The following is a 20,547-nucleotide window of genomic DNA, read 5'->3' as shown; positions in this document are numbered from 1 at the left end:
ATGTTAACTGCTTGTATACTTTGTGACCTGGTAGAGTGTAAGAAAAGGCCCTATGGCCTTAACTCTGCCAGTATAAATAAAGAATTAATATTATCATTATTAAATTATAAATTTTCACCATAATTATGAACATTTTAAAAGATTTGAAGCTTTTTTTGTGTTGGTTAACAATGCGGCAGCGACGATAGATCCGAAAATAATTTTTATAACCTCTCAATTTAAACATTGACATTCTTCCAGTTGAAAAAAATATTTGATGTAGATTAGGCCTACTCCTCTTGAATGTTCTTTAGTCCCAAAATTAAACTATAGTTCACTTCTTTACCCTTTTTTATTTATTGGTTTCAAGTATAGTTTTCTATGGTGCATACAACAAACTTGTTCGAGCTGACAGAGGAAAGACATAAATGGCATTAGGAAATAACTTTTTCTGCTTGAAAATGCCACCGTCATCATAACACAGATTCTCAAGCGGTTGGCTTCCTTTCTCCATATGGATCTGCTCTTCCTGTGAACTGGAAACTAGAAAATTATGTAAGGCAGAATTGTTTTCACCGCAAATGCTCAAGGCATCCAAACCTCTAACCTTTCAGACAGCGACGACAACTCTTTGTTGTCGAATGAAAGTAGCTGTAGTTCACATGTACCAACTGCACCTCATTGTTTGGGTGTTTTGAAGATACTTCTGTGTGACTTGTTACGAGCCCCGTGCGACTGTTATGACGTGTGCACGTTAGGTAGAAAGTACCTGTCGTGCGGTGCGTGGAATCCCCTCCGTAACCTTGCGCGTCGATTACAGAGCCGGGCAACAGGGCTGTGGCAGGGAAGGCGAAAACTTGCCAAGAAAATCTACCCGATATTATTTTGCCCACCATAAATTTAATTTACCCTCAATAATGATCTGTTAAGGGGAGAGGATGGTATTTTTTTTTTGTGAAAAAATGAGTAAATTTTCAAAAAAAAAATTGTTTTTCTTTAAAATACTCTTTGATATGTGTGGAATGCATAGCATAACATTTTGTGGGTATTTGTGCCCTTATCGGTTGTTGAGTCGCCATTTTTAAACTTCCTGCGTTATGGATTTTTAAATCACTCGCCCACTTTTATTGTTGTTTCTGGTAAATTAAATTTAAAGAAAAAATCTTTAAAATACCCTTTGATATATGTGGAATGCATTGTATAACATTTTGTGGGTATTTGTGCCCTTATCGGATGTTGAGTCGCCATTTTTAAACTTCCTGCGTTATGGATTTTTAAATCACTCGCCCACTTTTATTGTTGTTTCTGGTAAATTAAATTTAAAAAAAAAATCTTTAAAATACCCTTTGATATATGTGGAATGCATTGTATAACACTTTGTGGATATTTGTGCCCTTATCGGATGTTGAGTCGCCATTTTTAAACTTCCTGCGTTATGGATTTTTAAATCACTCGCCCACTTTTATTGTTGTTTCCGATAAATTAAATTAAAAAAAAAATCTTTAAAATACCCTTTGATATATGTGGAATGCATTGTATAACACTTTGTGGGTATTTGTGCCCTTATCGGATGTTAAGACGTCATTTTTAAACTTCCTGCGCTATGGATTTTTAAATCACACGCCCACTTTTATAGGTTTCCAGTAACTTCATTTTTTTTTTTTTTTGCTACATTGCCAGACAAAAATGGATATAATTTCTGAACTATTAAAGATACATGCATGAAATTTAGATCACACATTCTTTAGACTATTAGGAAACTTTTCTCTGTAACGGAATTTTGTTAATTGATTTCATTTTAAAACTTCGTCCGTTTGTTTGCAAGAAAGGAAATCAGATTATTGTTATTAAATTTTAATTGTTTATTTTACAAACGTAGGGACTAATATCAAAATTGTGTTACAGGCAGTTTGTAGAACATGCTTTTTCAAATACTTTGCAAAAATCTGTTTGACTCTATCTTTAAAAACGGTTTAGATATATCGGTTTTAGTACAATCCTGCATTGGGTGTATTTTGTTTTTTCAAATTTGGGCCCCCAAATAATTTTTATTCAAAGTATTTTTATTTGGTTGAGTTGCGACAGCTATGAGCTCTCTACATACAAAAAATTAATTTTTTACACCAGTTAGGAAAAAAGTTAAAAAAAATACCATCCTCTCCCCTTAAATTACCTAACTTTTTAACGTTACTCTGTTATTATTGAAACTATTGTGGTATTTTACCTTAATGAATATTTTTGACAGAAATAGGCCCTATGCGCCATCTTCACGTTGCTTGCGCTTTGTTCTGGGTCGTTCTTGCTGATGTTTTAGTGATGCCGTGTAGGTAGAGGTGGGGGAGAGTTTATAAGTGTTAGTGTTATGTCGAAAAGAGTGAGCGTTGATATGGTGTGCATGTCTATAACCCCGGATTTATAATTTATGTTTGGCAAGCCCGTAGTCCAGGTAACACAGGCGCTTATTCCGTCGGATCCCGGCCAACTAGTCACTCATAACGAGTGCACCTCAGCACATGTGTGGACTTCAGTCCTACGTTCATAGACATCTATGACGTAGTGCAGAGGGCGGCCACTAGAGGGAACCCAAGAGTTGGAACTTAAACTGAGACGATTCTGTCCGACACCGGGATGGGTATCCGGTGTGGCTTAGTGGATAAAGCATCAGCACGTAGAGCTGAAAACCCGGGTTCAAATCCCGGTGACGCGGAGAGAATTTTTCTCCGTGCCATTACTCTTTCATCTTATTCCTTGTAGGCCTATATATCTGAAAGGGATTGAACGTTGTAATGTCAGCTTTCATCTGCTTGCTGATACTGCTCTAATGTCTATTGACCATTGTCTTTGGTGTCCGATAAAAATAAGTATTTCATTTTGAGTATGAAATGTACAAATGCAGTCCGAAAATTTCTAAGGAGTAAGTGCCTTCTCCTTTCCAAGTGGCGATCGAGTGTTCGAATTCATGAATTGTACCGAACAGATCTTTGAATCTTTGTAATTTTTTAGGAGTTAAAACTCATCATCATCATCATCCTTCACGAATTAGGCCTCTGTAGACCTGTTTCGGCCCCATCTAGCAGTCTTCTTAAAGGTCTTCCTGGTCGACGATGTCCTCTAGGTTTATATTGCATCATAATTTTTGGGATTCTTGAATTTTCCATTCTTCTTACATGATCTAGCCAATTGAATTTGTATCTGGTGATTTTTTCTTCTACTGACTCTACTTCTAATTGTTCTAAAATTTCTTCATTCCTTTTTCGGTCTAAAAGAGTATATCCTGCTGTCCTCCTGAAAAATTTCATTTCCGTTGCTTTGATTCTGTTCATGTCTTTTTTCTTTAATGTCCAAATCTCGCTTCCGTATAGAAGGGAGGGTAATGCTAGTGTATTATATATTTTTATTCTTGTAGATTTTTGTACTAATTTAGCTTTTAATGTATTGTTTATTATTCCTAGAATTTGTGTAAATTTGGTAATTTTCTTGTTCACATCTTTTTCATTTTGATAAGATATTTCACAACCCAGATAATTGAAATTTTGCACTTGTTCGAGGCATTGGTTATTGTGTATTATCTTACTTCTCATTAGTTCTTAATGCCTTAAGTCATACAGACACCAATACTCGAACTTTCCTGCTTCCAGTTAAACCATGTGTCATGGGACAGAATGCAGCCTACTCCGAGGGACCCCGTCTCAAGCTTTCAGTTAAACCATGTGTCATGGGACAACACAGCCTACTCCGAGGGACCCCGTCTCAAGGTAGGAGCAAGATGTTTTGTACTTGGTCAGATTGCAATTGTAAACAGAATTGTTTTGTCTGTGGCTGATTACAGTGGTTTTCTCTGCTGCATCTTTCGCGTGTGTACTTAGAAGCGATTGCATAACACTTTGTCATTTCAGCGCGGTATGTAGAGGGTCGTTGCTTGTTTTGCACGGGTAATTACATTGTTAGCGAATTTTACAACGCCAAAGGTGCGCGAGCTCTATCATTTAGCGGGAAGCAAATTAATAAAATGAAATACTCGTTAAAGACGTCCTTGGAGCGGCGTGTGTATACATGTATGTATGTAGCCTCGGCGGCCATCTTCTGTGTAGTGTACACAGCTTTCCCCAGACTCTTTATAGGGACATTTATTAGTGATGACGCGCGACCTTGCCGTATTACAGTCGTCCCAGTTTACACCTCGAGACAGCCAGTTTCGCAAGTTCTTTGCAATTGCGTCCATTTTAGCTTAAAATTTTATAGGCTTATTATGAATTTATTTCTAGGATGGGGATATGTAACGCTTTTAAAATTGAGTTCTCTGGAAAAATGTACACGATTTCTTCATTACAATTTTTATTTGTCATGTAAAACATAATTTTGAGAGAAGTATTCGTTGGGGAAATGCACAAGATTTTAGTGCAGTTTTTTTTTTTTCATCTCTGTAACTTAAAAATGTGAATTTTTGAAGTAGCCTACATTTCAAAGTCTTTGGAAAAAGTGACTTTCATTACAATTGTGTAATGTGCAAAAAATTAGATATTAACGTCAATGTATCATTTTATATTTTCCTAACTCTCTGCATCATAATCCACAGTTAATTCCCGATTTACCACGAAAATCGTCTGTAGCTGCATTTAGATTGGCAACAGGCCATGATTGTTCGGCCAAACACCTGCATAGAATTGGAATATATCAGCTCCCTAACTGCCCATTGTGCAACTCAAACCAAGAAATGGATTCGGAACACCTCAAAATCTGTGCTTCAGTGGCTGGCCATGATAATAACTTTGAAAAATATTGGAGTGCAAGAGGTCAAATGACTTTTTTCTCAAATGCCTGGCATTAGAAAACAACAACAACATATTTTCCTAACATAAGTTATATTTCTTCTGGAAACAAAGTTTATTGATAGTTATTATATTACATTTAATAAAATATATTATTAAAATCTTATGTTACGTCACGACTTCGACGGGTGCAGTACACTCTTGATAATAACTGTTGTGGGTTCGATTCCCGCCTAACGAATGTCAAACAACGTAATACACTTTTAATTAATGAAGATATTGAGAGTCAGATATGGCAGTAATTGAGTTAAGAGAGCCGCCGCTGCAATGTGTGTGTGTTGACATCGGCTTGAAAGTCACGTGCTATGAATGTGTGAGAGTGGAAGTTACGAAACAAAGTGACAGATCAAAATGTAATGATTCCAAGTTGGGCATGAGAATAGGATTTTCACTGCTGAACACACAAATGAATTTCCCCGGCGATAATGGCAATGAACTACGATCACGTACCCTAATCATCGTACTTATAGGGGTTAGTAATTTTAATCAATAAGTCATTCATTTCTCCTTTAATAAGACAAGTTGTTGGACTGTATCATCTGTTGTGAGATGTCCAAATTTGTAATGCCAGCCTGCTTTTTTGACAAACAAGAGGTATCACAAGGTTTTAATTTTAGCTTGATTATTTATTTAACCCTAATAGGTTAAGAATATTAATATGCGTTACAAGAGCGGTATGTTGAAGTTTTCATGTTCGAGGAAAAGTTTGAAAAAGCGAAACGTAGTTGAGCTTTTTTAATTTCCGAGAATTGAAAGAAAACATACCGCTCGTGTATCGTACATTATTTTGTGCGAAGATCGTTTATTACATACCTGAAAGAGGAATTCCTACTTAGTTGCAATGAAATCTCCATCTTGGTTTCTGTTCAATGACGGCAAAAATATCTATCTTCAACATTGTTGCTTTAAAATGTTTTCTGTGTTTACTATACTCCAGCAGGCCGTGATATACGTCTGTCTTTTTTTTTCCCCAGTCTATGATGAGTCTGGAATCTTGTTGATTTTTTCACGGCTTCCTTAATGTTACTTGCATTACGAATGCAGTAACTTTAGTGGAGTTGTAGCGTTTACTTAATTTTTGCAAATATTTAAAAACAATAATTAACAGTGCAATTTAGGTGAAATTGCAGTGGTAAGTTTCCAATTTATAATTATTACTATATTGAACGTCTCTAAAAATAATATGTTAGAAGCCTAAGGCAGTAAAATCAATATGTCACTTAAGCGGTAAGAAGAGGGAAATTGTTACGTGTGTGTTAGGTTAGGAATACTGAATGTGGAATTTTAGACTTTCCGCGGATTGGTTTTGTGCGGAAACCAAGCAAATACGCACGATCTCGCACAAAAGTTATTTGTTGACGTTCTAAATCATGTTTTAACAAACTAAATTTAAGTAGGCCTGCATAAACATTCGTGGGTTTGTTTTGAAAAGAGTGGACCTACCTTGTATGCATACACTTGGAGAAAAATGTTGAAATGTTTTAAGTATATTTATACACGCGTGCGTTAGGATCTCTGGGTTTTCCAGTAGGCAGTTACTATAGTTTGTTGTAGATTGCTTGTGTTCATGTAACTGAGTATGGATTGTGATAAAGGTTTATGATATTGGTGACTGAGAGATGAATCATGGCATGTAAATTTCCAATGCGGCATTTGCCTTTGTGACTGAGAGAAACCATGAAAAACTCCAGTCAGTTTGGACCTTCCGAATGAGAGTCTCTCACGCTACCGTTTGAGCCAAAGTCAGTAGTTTCGTTTCACTTTTTAATCCGTACTCATTTCCTCATGGGACTTATACTCCTCCAGACGGAAATCTCTAAATCCGACAGTACTAAAGATAGAAACAGAAATTCCTGAAAAGTTATGTTCTTTGTTACATTGACCACCAAGTCTGCATTAGGATGTGGATGCGTGTTGCAATTGTTTTCTTGTCCAGTCGTTGCGTGGCCTTACAACACCGAGGAGGAATACAGTGAAACTGCTGCCTCGTGATACGTAGCTGTCAAAGGATTCATAGCTTATTGGCAAGTGGCGTGACTTCTTAATTAATGCAGCATTTTATGACCGTTCGCTGTTCTCATAGCCTTGCCTTCAAGACCCAGCTTGTTAAAATATTGCAGTTACATTTTCAACGATCGAAGTGGTTCGTCCACACCTGTGGAGTAATGGTTAGCGCGTCTGGCCGCGAAACCAGGTGGCCCGGGTTCGAATCCCGGTCGGGACAAGTTACCTGGTTGAGGTTTTTTCCGGGGGTTTCCCTCAACCCAATTTGAGCAAATGCTGGGTAACTTTCGGTGCTGGACCCCGGACTCATTTCACCGGCATTATCACCTTCACCTCATTCAGACGCTAAATAACCTGAGATGTTGATACAGCGACATAAAATAACCTATTTAAGTCGAAGTGGTTCCTCCTCCGGGATGATTAATTTAAAAATTTTAAGTGACTTCAGAATTAGAAATCATACAAATGAAAGGAATTTAAAGTGAGAGGATAGGGTCCCTTGCAAAATATTTATGTAGATTTGAAAATTGTAACGTTTCTAAATTGAATTGTCCAATGAATCGGAAGACACAGGAGCGGAACGTACTGGCTATGAAACTTCAGCAACCAGCGAGGACGCAGGACGATAAGTGACTGCCAGAAACGTATGTGTTAGAGACTTGTGCAGGATTTTATGTTCTTTGTAACAGCTACGAACTCATTTTGATTTATTTATCCCGTAATTAGAGAAACTAACACAATTTTAGAGCTAAAACATAAAGTGTTTTCTTAATTTCGCTGAACCTGGAGAAACAAAATAAATATTATTGTTTACAAATTTGTCAACTTGACCGTGGATTAAGCATGCCTTTACATATAAAAAAATCATTTCACGTGTAGCCCTATGTACAATTTTTCAGTCTTACTCTGAAGATTTGTAAAATGTTTGCTTTATTTGAACAATTTCATAGTCATTTTTAGATTTACGTAGAATTTTTTTTATTTCACTGTATTCAGTTGAGTCTCTTCTTCGGAGCGAAAGGCACCATCCCGAAAGCCTTTGTAAAGTGGAGGGAAAAATACAAGCTGACGAGAGATCTTCAAGATGCCATCGTCACCACCATTATAAAATTTTCTGTAGCGATATTTCGTCAGCATCTTTATGGCGTGCATTCAATTTAAAATATATTTGGTTCTATTTTTTTTCTTATGTCTTAATTTTGTTTGAAACCTATTTATATATAATTTTTCATTTTAAATTTAATTTGAGCTATTCTGTGTCGCAGGGCAAACCCAAAATATCGGATCAGACCAATAAATTAAATTAAAAAACGGGGAAATTCTTACAACTATTACGGCTGAAAATTCAATTTTACATTTTCTGTGTTCAACTTAGAATAATCCGCGGTAGTTAATGTAATATATTATTTTATTGTGCTGAAAAGAACAATTCATAATTATCGATCTAGATGTTGCATGACATTTTAAGAGCAGGGATATTTTTTCCCGCATTTAATTTTTATTTAATAAAGAAAAAAACAGATTTAATGTAACTTTTATAGGTTCTGTGGTATAACATAGCAAAATACTTTAGTTTTATGCAGTTATTATAGAATAAATCTATTGAAACGCGATCATTTTCAAATTTAATTTTCTTAGAGGTATATAATGAAATTTGAAGAAATGGCGGTCCTCCAACAATCTGCCCGATAATTCATAATCGACGTTGAACTTCTTAAGGGGAGGCAGAGGTGAAATTTTCGAACAAAACTGAAGAAAAAATGAAAATTTGGTTTTTTCCATTTTTATCTTTATTTTGATATTCCGATGTTAGTTTTTGATTCTGTGCCCTTAAAAGTATGAAATTAAAACCAAGATAACTGTATTACTATATTATTCCCATAATAAACTAATACTTATCATTATTTATATACCTTCTCTGAACATATAAATAAAAAGAAATATTGAAAATTTCTTACAATATGGTGCATGGAGCATTTTATATCAAACGATATAAAGTTTTATAAAATAATTAATATTTACAGAACTATTGTACTTAGAAAGTTGAAACTTGGTATGTCCATTACTAATAACATACTTAGTATCCATGATCAATTTCAAACAAATCGGATAAATTATGTGGATTTTAATATTCACCTCAGCCTCCCCTTAAAGCTTTATGCATAGGTATAATAATAATAATAATAATAATAATAATAATAATAATAATAATAATGTTTTATTTTCGCTGGCAGAGTTAAGGCCATAAGGCCTTCTCTTCCACTCAACCAGCCTTAATCAATACAATACATAAATTTAAATTACAAATATTTACACTACACTTAAAAGGTTCTCCAGCAATATTCTTCACTACACATTTATTTAAATTTAGATAAATCTATAAGGTAAAGTAGTAACTTAATTTATGAGCTAATTTAATTCAATGAATTATAATTAATTTAATATTTCAGATAGCTAGTAAAATGATGAAAATTAATTTAATATAAGCTTACTAGGACTATGTTACAGGGAGAATATATATATTTCTATTTCTATACTGAGAATGTTAATGTAATTGCCATTAGAGGTTTTGTAAATCTATTTAGAGAAATTAATGATAATAATAATAAGAATGGAGAGATGTTAGTTTCATTATAAGTAACAAATATTAATCAGCAATTAATCTGTTAAGTAAGAATTTATGTAATTTTGACCTAAATGAAGTTATTGTCCAACAACCCCTTACATCACTCGGAAGCGAGTTCCAATTTCTAGCAACTGAAACTGTATAAGATGAAGAATATAAAGATGTCTTGTGGTAGGGTGTAATGAGTAAATTGTTCTGATGAGATCTTGTATCACATATCCTTAATTTATTAAAGCATGCAACTAAGAGTTCTGATAATAATTTCTGTAGTCAAATTTTTATACTTTACTTTTTTATGTAAGAAGCGTGGTAGAACTTTTATAGAAATTTAACTTTGGCAGAATTTTGGAACTTTTGAGGATTAGGTTGATTTACTAAGATGATTTTTAAATGTAACATTAACAATATTACAATTTTAGTGAATTTTACAATTAATACTATTTGACTTAGAATTTTTTTCTGAATGATCGTGGACAGTAGGATTAGTCCTTACCTCGATGCTGTATGACTTCTTGATGGCGAACATCTCGCGGTTCTTCTGGGCAGCAGCAACGGCCATCATGTTGTGTGTTGAGGGTTGCGGAGAGGGACGGGGCAAGTGGTAGCTGTGGCTCAAAACTCCGAACGCTGCAAACTCCAGATTTCTTGGTGGCTCCTAGCACAAGTCCAATGTAGGAAGCTGACGTACGACCACTGACTTTTCCTGACCGAAGAGACGCAGAAGAAGAAGTGTTAGTGAGAGTCCCTCAGTCAGCAAGTCCGTCTGACGTACACAGCTGCGGCTAAGCGATGCAGGTGCCCTTAAGGCTGCGCCGAGGCTTTTAAATACCTGGCGCGGCATTTTCGCTCTCCCCCTCCTTCCCGATCCCGGCCGGCGGGTTACGACATAACCTCAACACCCGCCTTTTCCCGCCGAGACGCGTCATTCCGGACACGCCTTCAAGACGCCGCGCGATTGGCCGCTCCGCTGAGGGCACCCCCACCACCAGCCAATCACCTGGTGACCTTTGCCGGCTTTTTCGGACTTGCGTGAATGAATATCGGGAAGGGAAGGAAAACGATTTACAAAAAATAGGGAGCCTTGCCCCCCCCCCCGCGTCTTGCGCGGATTTTCCAAGAGGCGCGGGGAAGAACTCCGTGCGGGCGGGAAAGCTGACGAATCTGCCGATGCCGGTTGAACGGACCGGCCTGAAGGTCGCGCGCAGTGCCGTTAGTGATACAGTCAGAGGAGCAGCTGTGTTGTGATTAGTGCGTCGACAGCTGTAGTGACCCACGGTATTGTGTGTGTACTTCGCACAACGATAACCCTCGTATTTCATTCAGTGATTTATAAGACTACCATGGATCACTATAGCTTAGCCACATTTTTAAACAAGGATTGTGTATTGAAAGAACGTTTAAGTCTAACAACTCTCCAAGTATCGCCTGTATTTCACCTTACTTTATTACTGTCTTTCATATTTTTCTGCGTTTATCCTGCAACGAGTAAAATCCGTAACTATAGGTACTGGTATTAGGCCTGCATTTTTTTTGTTACAAGTTTGGTATAGTTCGTTGGTGTGCGTGATATAAGATCTTACCAGTTACAAAAAATTTTCATCAGTGTTCTAATTGAGCCGTTCAGAGCAAAAGTGGTGTAAGTCCAGAATGGGTAATGAGGGTTGAAGTAAAAATTCTGTAAAATACAGCGCAATTCACGGAAATTTTACTTGAAGCAAGTAAAGCGATCGGTTTGGAGGTAAATACCGAAAAGACGAAGTATATGATTATGTCTCGTGACCAGAATATTGTACGAAATGGAAATATAAAAATTGGAGATTTATCCTTCGAAGGGGTGGAAAAATTCAAATATCTTGGAGCAACAGTAACAAATATAAATGATACTCGGGAGGGAATTAAACTCAGAATAAATATTGGAAATGCGTGTTATTATTCGGTTGAGAAGCTTTTATCATCCAGTCTGCTGTCAAAAAATCTGAAAGTTAGAATTTATAAAACAGTTTTATTACCGGTTGTTCTGTATGGTTGTGAAACTTGGACTCTCACTTTGAGAGAGGAACATAGGTTAAGGGTGTTTGAGAATAAGGTGCTTAGGAAAATATTTGGGGCTAAGAGGGATGAAGTTACAGGAGAATGGAGAAAGTTACACAACACAGAACTGCACGAATTGTATTCTTCACCTGACATAATTAGGAACATTAAATCCAGACGTTTGAGATGGGCAGAGCATGTAGCACGTATGGGCGAATCCAGAAATGCATATAGAGTGTTAGTTGGGAGGCCGGAGGGAAAAAGACCTTTGGGGAGGGCGAGACGTAGCTGGGAAGATAATATTAAAATGGATTTGAGGGAGGTGGGATATGATGGTAGAGAATGGATTAATCTTGCTCAGAATAGGGACCAATGACGGGCTTATGTGAGGGCGGCAATGAACCTGGGGGTTCCTTAAAAGCCATTTGTAAGTAAGTAGGCTAAGTAAAATACAGCGCAAAATAGAAATTAATATTCAATTTATTTAAATTGTTAGTAGTCAGTGGATAGCAAGAACGACATATTAATTGCTACTTTGCACTGTATTTTACACAATTTTTACTTTAAACCTCATTATCCAATTTTGACTTACACCACTTTTGCTCTGAACGGCTCATTTGATAAAAATATATAAGGTGGAATATTTACTCGTTGGTATATTACTTTACTCTTTTATTTTATTTTTTTTTAAGTATTTATATCATTTGAAGAGTCCACTGCAAGAATGATGGATGTCACTTTCTTGTCGAAAATGAACCAAGACTGTCAATGCATAGCTTAAGACATATAGGATGTACATACAGAGTTATATGGCATTAACACTGATAGTCATTGTGCAGTAATGATCGGAAAATCACAGTTAAGCTTTGAGCGCTAAGCATTTCAAACTTTCAATTGCTTCTCCTGCAAAATGTATCCCAAATGACATCCATCATTCTTGCAGTGGACTCTTCATTTATAATAGGCTACATTCAGTTTTTATTTCATTATTGTAAAATTATTATTATTATCTTTAACGTCCATTTTAATTACTCTGGCACTTGATATGGTATTCCGAATTTCTGGTACTATGATAACTTTTTCTGTCCTTATGATTTAGGCCTACTCGTAATAGGTACTAGATAATTCACAAATCGATTATTAAAATAATATTAATATGAAAACAATATAAGCAACAGACATATAGAATTTCTGGCATACTTCTAAAAAACACAGTGTAATAGTAATATGCGTTACAAGAGCGGTATGTTGACTTTTTCATGTTTGAGGAAAAGATTGAAAAAGCGAAACGTAGTTGAGCTTTTTTAATTTCCGAGAACATGAAAAGAAACATACCGCTCGTGTATCGTACATTATTTTGTGCGAAGATCGTTTATTACATACCTGAAAGAGAAATTTCTAATTAGTTGCAATGAAATCTCCATCTTGGTTTCTGTTCAATGACGGCAATTTTGGAAAACAAAAATATCTCTCTTCGACATTGTTGCTATGAAATGTTTTCTGTGTTTACTATATTGCAGCAGGCCGTGATATATGTCTGTCTTCCCCCCCCCCCCAGTCTATAAATGCGAACTTAAAACAAACGGTAAGGTTATCTAATGATTTATTATTTATTTTAATATTTTAACAATATTATTTATATAACATATTGCAGTAATAACATAGGCATCTGGAATCTTGTTGATTTTTTCACGGCTTCCTTAATGTTACTTGCATCACGAATGCAATAACTTTAGTGGAGTAGTAGAGTTTCTTAATTTTTGAAAATATTTAAAAACAATAATTAACATTGCAATTTAGGTGAAATTGCAGTGGTAAGTTTCCAATTTATAATTATTACTATATTGAACGTCTCTAAAAATCATATGTTAAAAGCCTAAAGCAGTAAAATGAATGTCGCGCTTAAGCGGTAAGAAGAGGGAAATTCTATGTGTGTTACGTTGGGAATACTGAATGTGGTATTTCACACTTACCGCGTACTGGTTTTGTGCGGAAACCAAGCAAATACGCACGATCTCGCACAAAATACTTTATACTATTTTTATATTAAAGGATAGATAGCTGCGTTTCAATGTTGAAATCCAGATGATATTTAACGACGACATTCAGAATAAGCTCACTTTAGCTAATGTTTTGATTGCCGCACAAAAATAAAAGTAAGTTTTCGTAAAAACAATTTCAAAAAAAAAAATCGCTATTCAAATCGATGTGATGCTAATAATATTAAAACATACTGTATATCCACAGAGGGAAATGAACTCAGGAATGTACAAGTTAGTGGAAAATAGTGAGAGGAGAAATTCCCTGGCTTGCCCTCCTCAACGTGTTTCACGTGCACCTGGCATGCTTATCGTTGAAACAGATGGGAAGAACAATCAGTACGCAAGAGTGATGCTTGGTTAGGAAACGAAATACACCAAAGTTGTAAAAGTTTAGTGGATGTGGCGTGTTTGACATTAACATTTGTGTTTTTTGTTACAAATTACAATAATGGCCAGGTGTCATACTGGTACAGTTTTATTATAATGTAAGATTGTTGTTGTTTGGTCAACTGTCCGAAGACAGGTCTCAACCTCAAAAGTGATAGCCCTACCAAGAAAGCAACACTTATGAGGCAACTAAGCCAGGAGATAATGAGGTAGGGTGGCCAGTTTCATTCCCCTCCATTGCAAACATAATCGGTTAGCTTACATATTACACTAGTCAGACTTCAGATGCATAAAAACGGTTATTGTTCTTCCTCTGACACATATCGTCAACTGACATGTATTGTGTGATACATTATCAGCTAGAACGTCAATCAGAGGAAATGTAACATTGTCACAGAATTTTGTGTACAGACATAACATATGAAGGGTACACGGGAAAAACGATCAAGGTCCATCAAAAATCGAAATTGGGTTAATAAATGCTATCTTATAGTGGGAAGGAAGTACTAGGCCAATCATGTGGTCTAGCTAGTAATAGGAAATAATCGTTCTTGAAATTCCACTACTTCAATTTCTATTAAATACACACATAACAAAGTATTAAGTGCTTAAACTTTAAAATTCGTTTTTCTCGAAACTTTCTAAAATGGATCTTGATCGTTATTCCCGTGTACCCTTCATATATAATCGGAGAGAAATTGATCGATTCCCTTATTTTCCTCATTAAAAGAATAGTTGATAAACTTAGATACATTCCTATACTTCAAAATGTTGATGCCAACAGTGAAATAAATTTTGTTTCAGAAAAGAAATGATACAAATGTAAAAAATAAGGAGTTTCTTGTTGGAATCTGAAATATTAGCCTGAGGAGGATCTGACAGCTGGCACGCCCTTGATCTGTGAACAAAGGTTTCAAATATTGAAGTGGATTATAATCACGGCAGTATTGTGCACTGAGAAACTAAAAATCCGGTCATTCAAGTTATGTAGCAGTTGAACACTTACAGTTTGCTTTGGCATGTCATTAAACGAATGACAATTGCATCGGCTTTCCATCCCGAAGATTCAGTTGAACACGGCACAAGAAAACTGTACCTCTTTTACATTATAAAACACAATAGCGTACTGTATAGGCTATAGATCGAAGTATATCCTACAACTGTAAAACACGATAAATTTGACGCACTTGGATTTCCTGAGCAAGAAAGTATTGTGTATACGAAAATTATTTAGACTGGCAGTTTTTGCATATAAGTGATGTACGTTTAGGATTAAATCAGAAGAAAAGTTAGGTCTATATATATGCAAGTCTACAGAACGTGAGGAAAAATTAAGTAGGCTTATTTGCCGCTAAATACTATTCTCATTCTAACCAAGAATTAAAACTACATAGGCTTAAGTAAGACATTTTTGAGTTTATTAACAAAACAGAATTTCTTTCTTTTTACTCGCTTTCTACTTAGCTTGTTCTCCAAGTTCAATTTTGAATGGAAGCTTTCAGCGCTTGTTTCTAAAATGATATCCATGAGGGCATCATCACGGAGCGAATTTAAGCCCCAAGGAATAGATAAACGATGTAGGCCATGTCTGTTGTTGATATTGGGGACTTTCTTTTGTTTTGTCGAGAAATTAATGCAATCGTATACCAAAAAGAAGGAATAAATGTTAACATTGTTATTCTTGCAGTCAAACTTCATTAATATTTAATAGTATTTCTTAAGGGCGAAATGAATATTACAACTCAGCTTTACAAACTTACTTCCGTACAGGAGTATTAGTTGAAGAGCAGTATCGTTATGATGTTAAGCACTGCATGAATTAATTTCTGGATAATTGGCCATAATACCTTGACAGAGTCTTCTGAGGATTAACAGGTAAATTCGATATTTTCTCGTTCATGTGCCATAATTAAAATAATTTCAATATTAAGTGTGAAAGACAGATATTTGAAAGTACCGCACGTTTCCGATCACAGCCCACTAGATTCATTCTATTGCCATCTAAAAGCTATTTTGTCGTCGTATATTTTGTAGCAAGAAGACCGTGACATAACCTATGCATTATTTTGTTCTGTGCTGTGCATCATGGAGCAAGTTTTATTTGATGAGATTCTAATATTGAGTGTTGAGGAAAATCCTCACGTTTACGATAAGCGGCGCGCCTCGTATAAAGATGAGAAAATGAAGGAGAATACGTGGCTTTCAATAGCTGCATCTTTGAACACGATCGTAAGTGAATCATATTTTATTACTGTATTGGTTGTATTACACACTACATATTCACGCTTCAATTCAATAACTACTGTTGTGTTCATTTTTGTTCTATTACAAATGTTTCTTCTCTAATTATTTTACGTTATGGTAGACTTAAAATAGGTTGTGATAATAAAGATGCATGGGCATATCTATAGTACCGTACCTAATGAAATGTTTCAGTTGAAATTTCGAAGTTGTTTAACCTGTGTTTATGTTGGCTGCCTTGTACTCGTGAGAGAACGCCATTGGTCAATTATACACAAATAACATCAGAATGCGTAATATCGACTTTACATATCGTTATTGACATGCATATCGATATGCATAGTCGTCTACGTTCTCGGTTTATTGTGAATCAAAAATTTTCATATTCACGTCCTCTGCTTCTCGTTTTCATTCTGGTTCTCGTTCTCGGTTTATTGTGAACCAGCCTGAAGTGCCATTCACGGTAGCCTAGCTATAATGATTCCCTGTATTTTCAGAAAGTCCTTTTATGCCTAAAGTACATTAGTTTTATATTACAAAACGTAGGCGTTATGGTATAAAGGCCTATTAACCAAAGTACATTAATCAAAGTATTTTAAAAATCTAGCAGATGGAGTTTCGAAATCTCTTATATTAATAATTCGCTAGCAAAAAATTGGAATACCAGGAGAATAACAGTTGATACGGCATTACGAGAAACGCGAGTTTGAGAATATTTAAACACACATGCGAGAAGTGTCTGATATTTTTCTATATTTACAAAGATAATTATTTTCAATACGATCCTGTACACTTTGTGAGATCGATATTTCACTAAAATATGAACTATTACAATAAACATATTACACATGGTTACAAACCAAATTCCAGCACTTTCCAATTAATGACTTGTCAATTTTTTATGTTTAGAAATTAAATGTCTGTTAACATTTTCTAATTACAACTGTTTCTCTGCGGTTAGAATCTGTAAATAACTTAGTTTTCAAACTTTTGAAAAATTCAATCTAAAAATGAAGTTCAAGAATTTGAATGTTATTTGTAATAAGCTTATGTTTAGCTCAGTTCAGGTGCCAGAGTCAGGTTCAGTATTCATTGTTTCTGCGTAGACAGTCTGTAGCCTTAAGATGTGTAAACAGTGAAAGAAATGATTGTGATTTCCATAAAGTTCTCTTACTATATTGATGTTAAAACTCTGAAACTGAAATAAAGGTGTGATGTCTATTTTCTAGCTTTATTACAACCAATCCTGAAACCGAAGTTAAGGAGAATTCTTTTGAGTGCTGGTTGTTTGTTGTGACCTCGTTTATTCCTACGTTGCGTGAAATGAGTGAGTGAGTGGTGACGTAGGCTATCGTGTATTAATAGCGGTGTTACTCATAAGTGAAGAACGGGAATCCCAGCGAAATTTGGAAAGTTGTTGAAGTGCATGCAGCCAGAATTGACTTCTGGCGAAAAAAGCTTACGTCACCAACAATGCAGAAATGTCGTTCGTATTATTGCTGCTAACAGATGTTGGAGAGCGGTTTAACCACTTCTCTGGCAAAAGTAGACTGAAGCTCGACGTAAAAAATAAATTATGAAAAAAAAATACAAAGTATTACAGCACAAGTAAATGAAATAACACGCCAAGAACGTTAAGCGGGAAGTAAATGTCACCGTGATGACTAGACTTGGGAATTTTTTAGTTCTAAGACTCAAAAACACATCTGCTCTAAAATTAGCCGATATCTATACTGGCCTTTCATCATATTTTACTGAAAATTAATAAATATCTCTTATACTTACTTACTTACTGGCTTTCAAGGAACCCGGAGGTTCATTGCCGCCCTCACATAAGCCCGCCATTGGTCCCTATCCTGAGCAAGATTAATCCATTCTCTATCATCATATCCCACCTCCCTCAAATCCATTTTAATATTATCCTCCCATCTACGTCTCGGCCTCCCCAAAGGTCTTTTTCCCTCCGGTCTCCCAACTAACACTCTATATGCATTTCTGGACTCGCCCATACGTGCTACATGCCCTGCCCATCTCAAACGTCTGGATTTAATGTTCTTAATTATGTCAGGTGAAGATATAATGCGTGCAGTTCTGCGTTGTGTAACTTTCTCCATTCTCCTGTAACTTCATCCCTCTTAGCCCCAAATATTTTCCTAAGCACCTTATTCTCAAACACCCTTAACCTCTGTTCCTCTCTCAAAGTAAGAGTGCAAGTTTCACAACCATAAAGAACAACCGGTAATATAACTGTTTTATAAATTCCAACTTTCAGATTTTTTGACAGCAGACTGGATGATAAAAGCTTCTCAACCGAATAATAACAGGCATTTCCCATTTTTGTTCTGTCTTTAATTTCCTCCCGAGTACCATTAATATTTGTTAATGTTGCTCCAAGATATTTGAATGTCTCCACCTCTTCAAAAGATAAATTTCCAATTTTTATAGTTTCATTTCGTACAATATTCTGGTCACGAGACATAATCATATACTTTTACTTCCAAACCTATCTCTTTACTTGCTTCCAATAAAATTCCCGTGTTTTCCCTAATCGTTTGTGGGTTATCTCTTATACATACTGTTATTAATTGAGTTTCAAATGTCTTATAAACATCTTGTCCTTTCGAAATTGTCTGAAAACACAGAGTGCTTCTCTAGCTGCAAATGGAATTGGAAGTACGCACTGGTGATGGAAAATTGAATTAACTAAGTTATTTATTCCATAAATTTATTAAGGTCAATTAATTCATTTTAATCAGCTATACTTTTCCTGATTGGATTAGCAATGCACAATCAGTAACTTTTCCAAACCTTCGAGAGAGAATTTACACTTTTTGTTTAGTAGACCTGGAAAGTTGTATGCAGAAAACGAAAGCTTAACGTCTACTGATGTGACGGGAGCATCCTAATTCAGTTTTGGAATTGTTTGTACTGCAAAGTCACATTTTCTCATTTTGTTGCCCTTCCCCGACAAAACATTCGATACTACATTGAGAGTGTAGTCCAGCTTTTCGCGTACTTCTTCTCCAACTGATTCTTCTGCTCAGCCAAGTTTCTCTATGAGCTAGAAGATGACGTTCATAAATTGTTTCCAAAGAAGCAATCGCAGCAGGCAAGAATGTAAGATGTGGCCTGAAGTAAGACTCCTCGATTGTTCATTTAGGAATCCTGATGGTGTTTGTGTTGAGCAAAGATGTCTTTGGGGAATGTTTTCCCTTTCCTATCCCACTGTTCCACGATCTCTGCCTAAATGTATAATCAGCATTGTTACCAACAGAGGAGGAGAGGATCTCCTTTGCACTGTAGGGTCTCTTCCAGAAGACCACCTCGACGGGACATCTACGGGGCAAGTAAACATAGACATCGTTTGAAATTATGTCAGCGCTTGAATATTTGAAGCTCAGTATTGCTGTTAACGCAATGAAATCAGTAAATTGCTATATTTATGCTACAGTATTATTTTCAATTATTTATTAATTTTTTTTTTTTTTAGAAATACAGGGTGTATCTAAGCGAGTTTTACAGACTTCGAGGGACAGCAGGAGATACAGAAACGGATATATTTTAATTATATGCATATAGTCTGAAATGTAATCTTCTGACAGTAGTCTTACTTTGAAATTAGATTTACCAACATGATGAATATAGGCCTACATTAGCGGAAATTAAAATTCTTGCAGTAAGTCCATTATCATTTTTTTACATTTCATCATCTATCTTGTATTAAAAATAGCACCCACTGACATTCACACTGTGCAACGCCACTGGATTGTTATCGGTGGCTCTCATTTCCAGACAGCTTTTTGTGATAGATGAACAGGATTGCAAAATGTGACAAGAAAAAAGTGAACTTACAACATTGCAAGCATTTCAGTTTACCTCATTCACAGTAATAAATTACGTTTCACTGTAAATGTAGGCCTATTAATGGAAATTTCTACGCTTTATCTTCTCTAAATTCCCGCCAAATATGTGAAACTACAAAAGCAAAGTGTAACAAAACAAGATCTACTGGAATTAAGAAAAGCGTAATGGAGTTTTTGCTTTAAAGAAGGAAGAGTAACATACAGTACCGTTTTGGACACAGGCCATAGTACTGAGTACGATATAGGACTGGGTAGGCCTACATCAGAAGGTCTGGATCAGGCCGACTACATGCAACATGACTGATACCCTGATAAGAGGTGTAAATATTTCTGCTCAAATTGTTAGAAGTAGTTCAAATTTCCTTTCAATTCAATTTAATTTATTTGGCCATTAGACATACAGTTTTAGGCTTGGTCAGAATACATTGAAAAACATGTAAATACATTTTTAAAATCACTAATAAAAGAAACAGTAAAATTTAAATAATACAATGAAAACATGAAATAATTTGAGACTTTTAAATTGAATAAAAGTAACTAAATTG

At 35.6% G+C, this 20,547-nt stretch overlaps 1 protein-coding gene across 1 annotated transcript in view; it reads right to left on the bottom strand.

Annotated features, from left to right (window-relative positions):
- Positions 1 to 10,218, bottom strand: part of ple (tyrosine hydroxylase ple) — an 81,919-nt gene extending 71,701 nt beyond the window's left edge. Inside the window, exon 1 of the mRNA XM_069830133.1 lies at positions 9,932 to 10,218. Coding sequence (XP_069686234.1) covers positions 9,932 to 10,000 — 69 coding nt within the window. The 5' untranslated portion in view covers positions 10,001 to 10,218. The remainder of the gene's footprint in view (positions 1 to 9,931) is intronic.
- Between the last annotated feature and the right edge of the window lie 10,329 nt (positions 10,219 to 20,547).

The sequence above is a fragment of the Periplaneta americana genome, chromosome 7 (assembly GCF_040183065.1).
Source record: "Periplaneta americana isolate PAMFEO1 chromosome 7, P.americana_PAMFEO1_priV1, whole genome shotgun sequence".
NCBI lineage: Eukaryota > Metazoa > Arthropoda > Insecta > Blattodea > Blattidae > Periplaneta > Periplaneta americana.
Note: the sequence above shows the minus strand (reverse complement) of the source record. Positions and strands in the feature narration are given on the sequence as shown.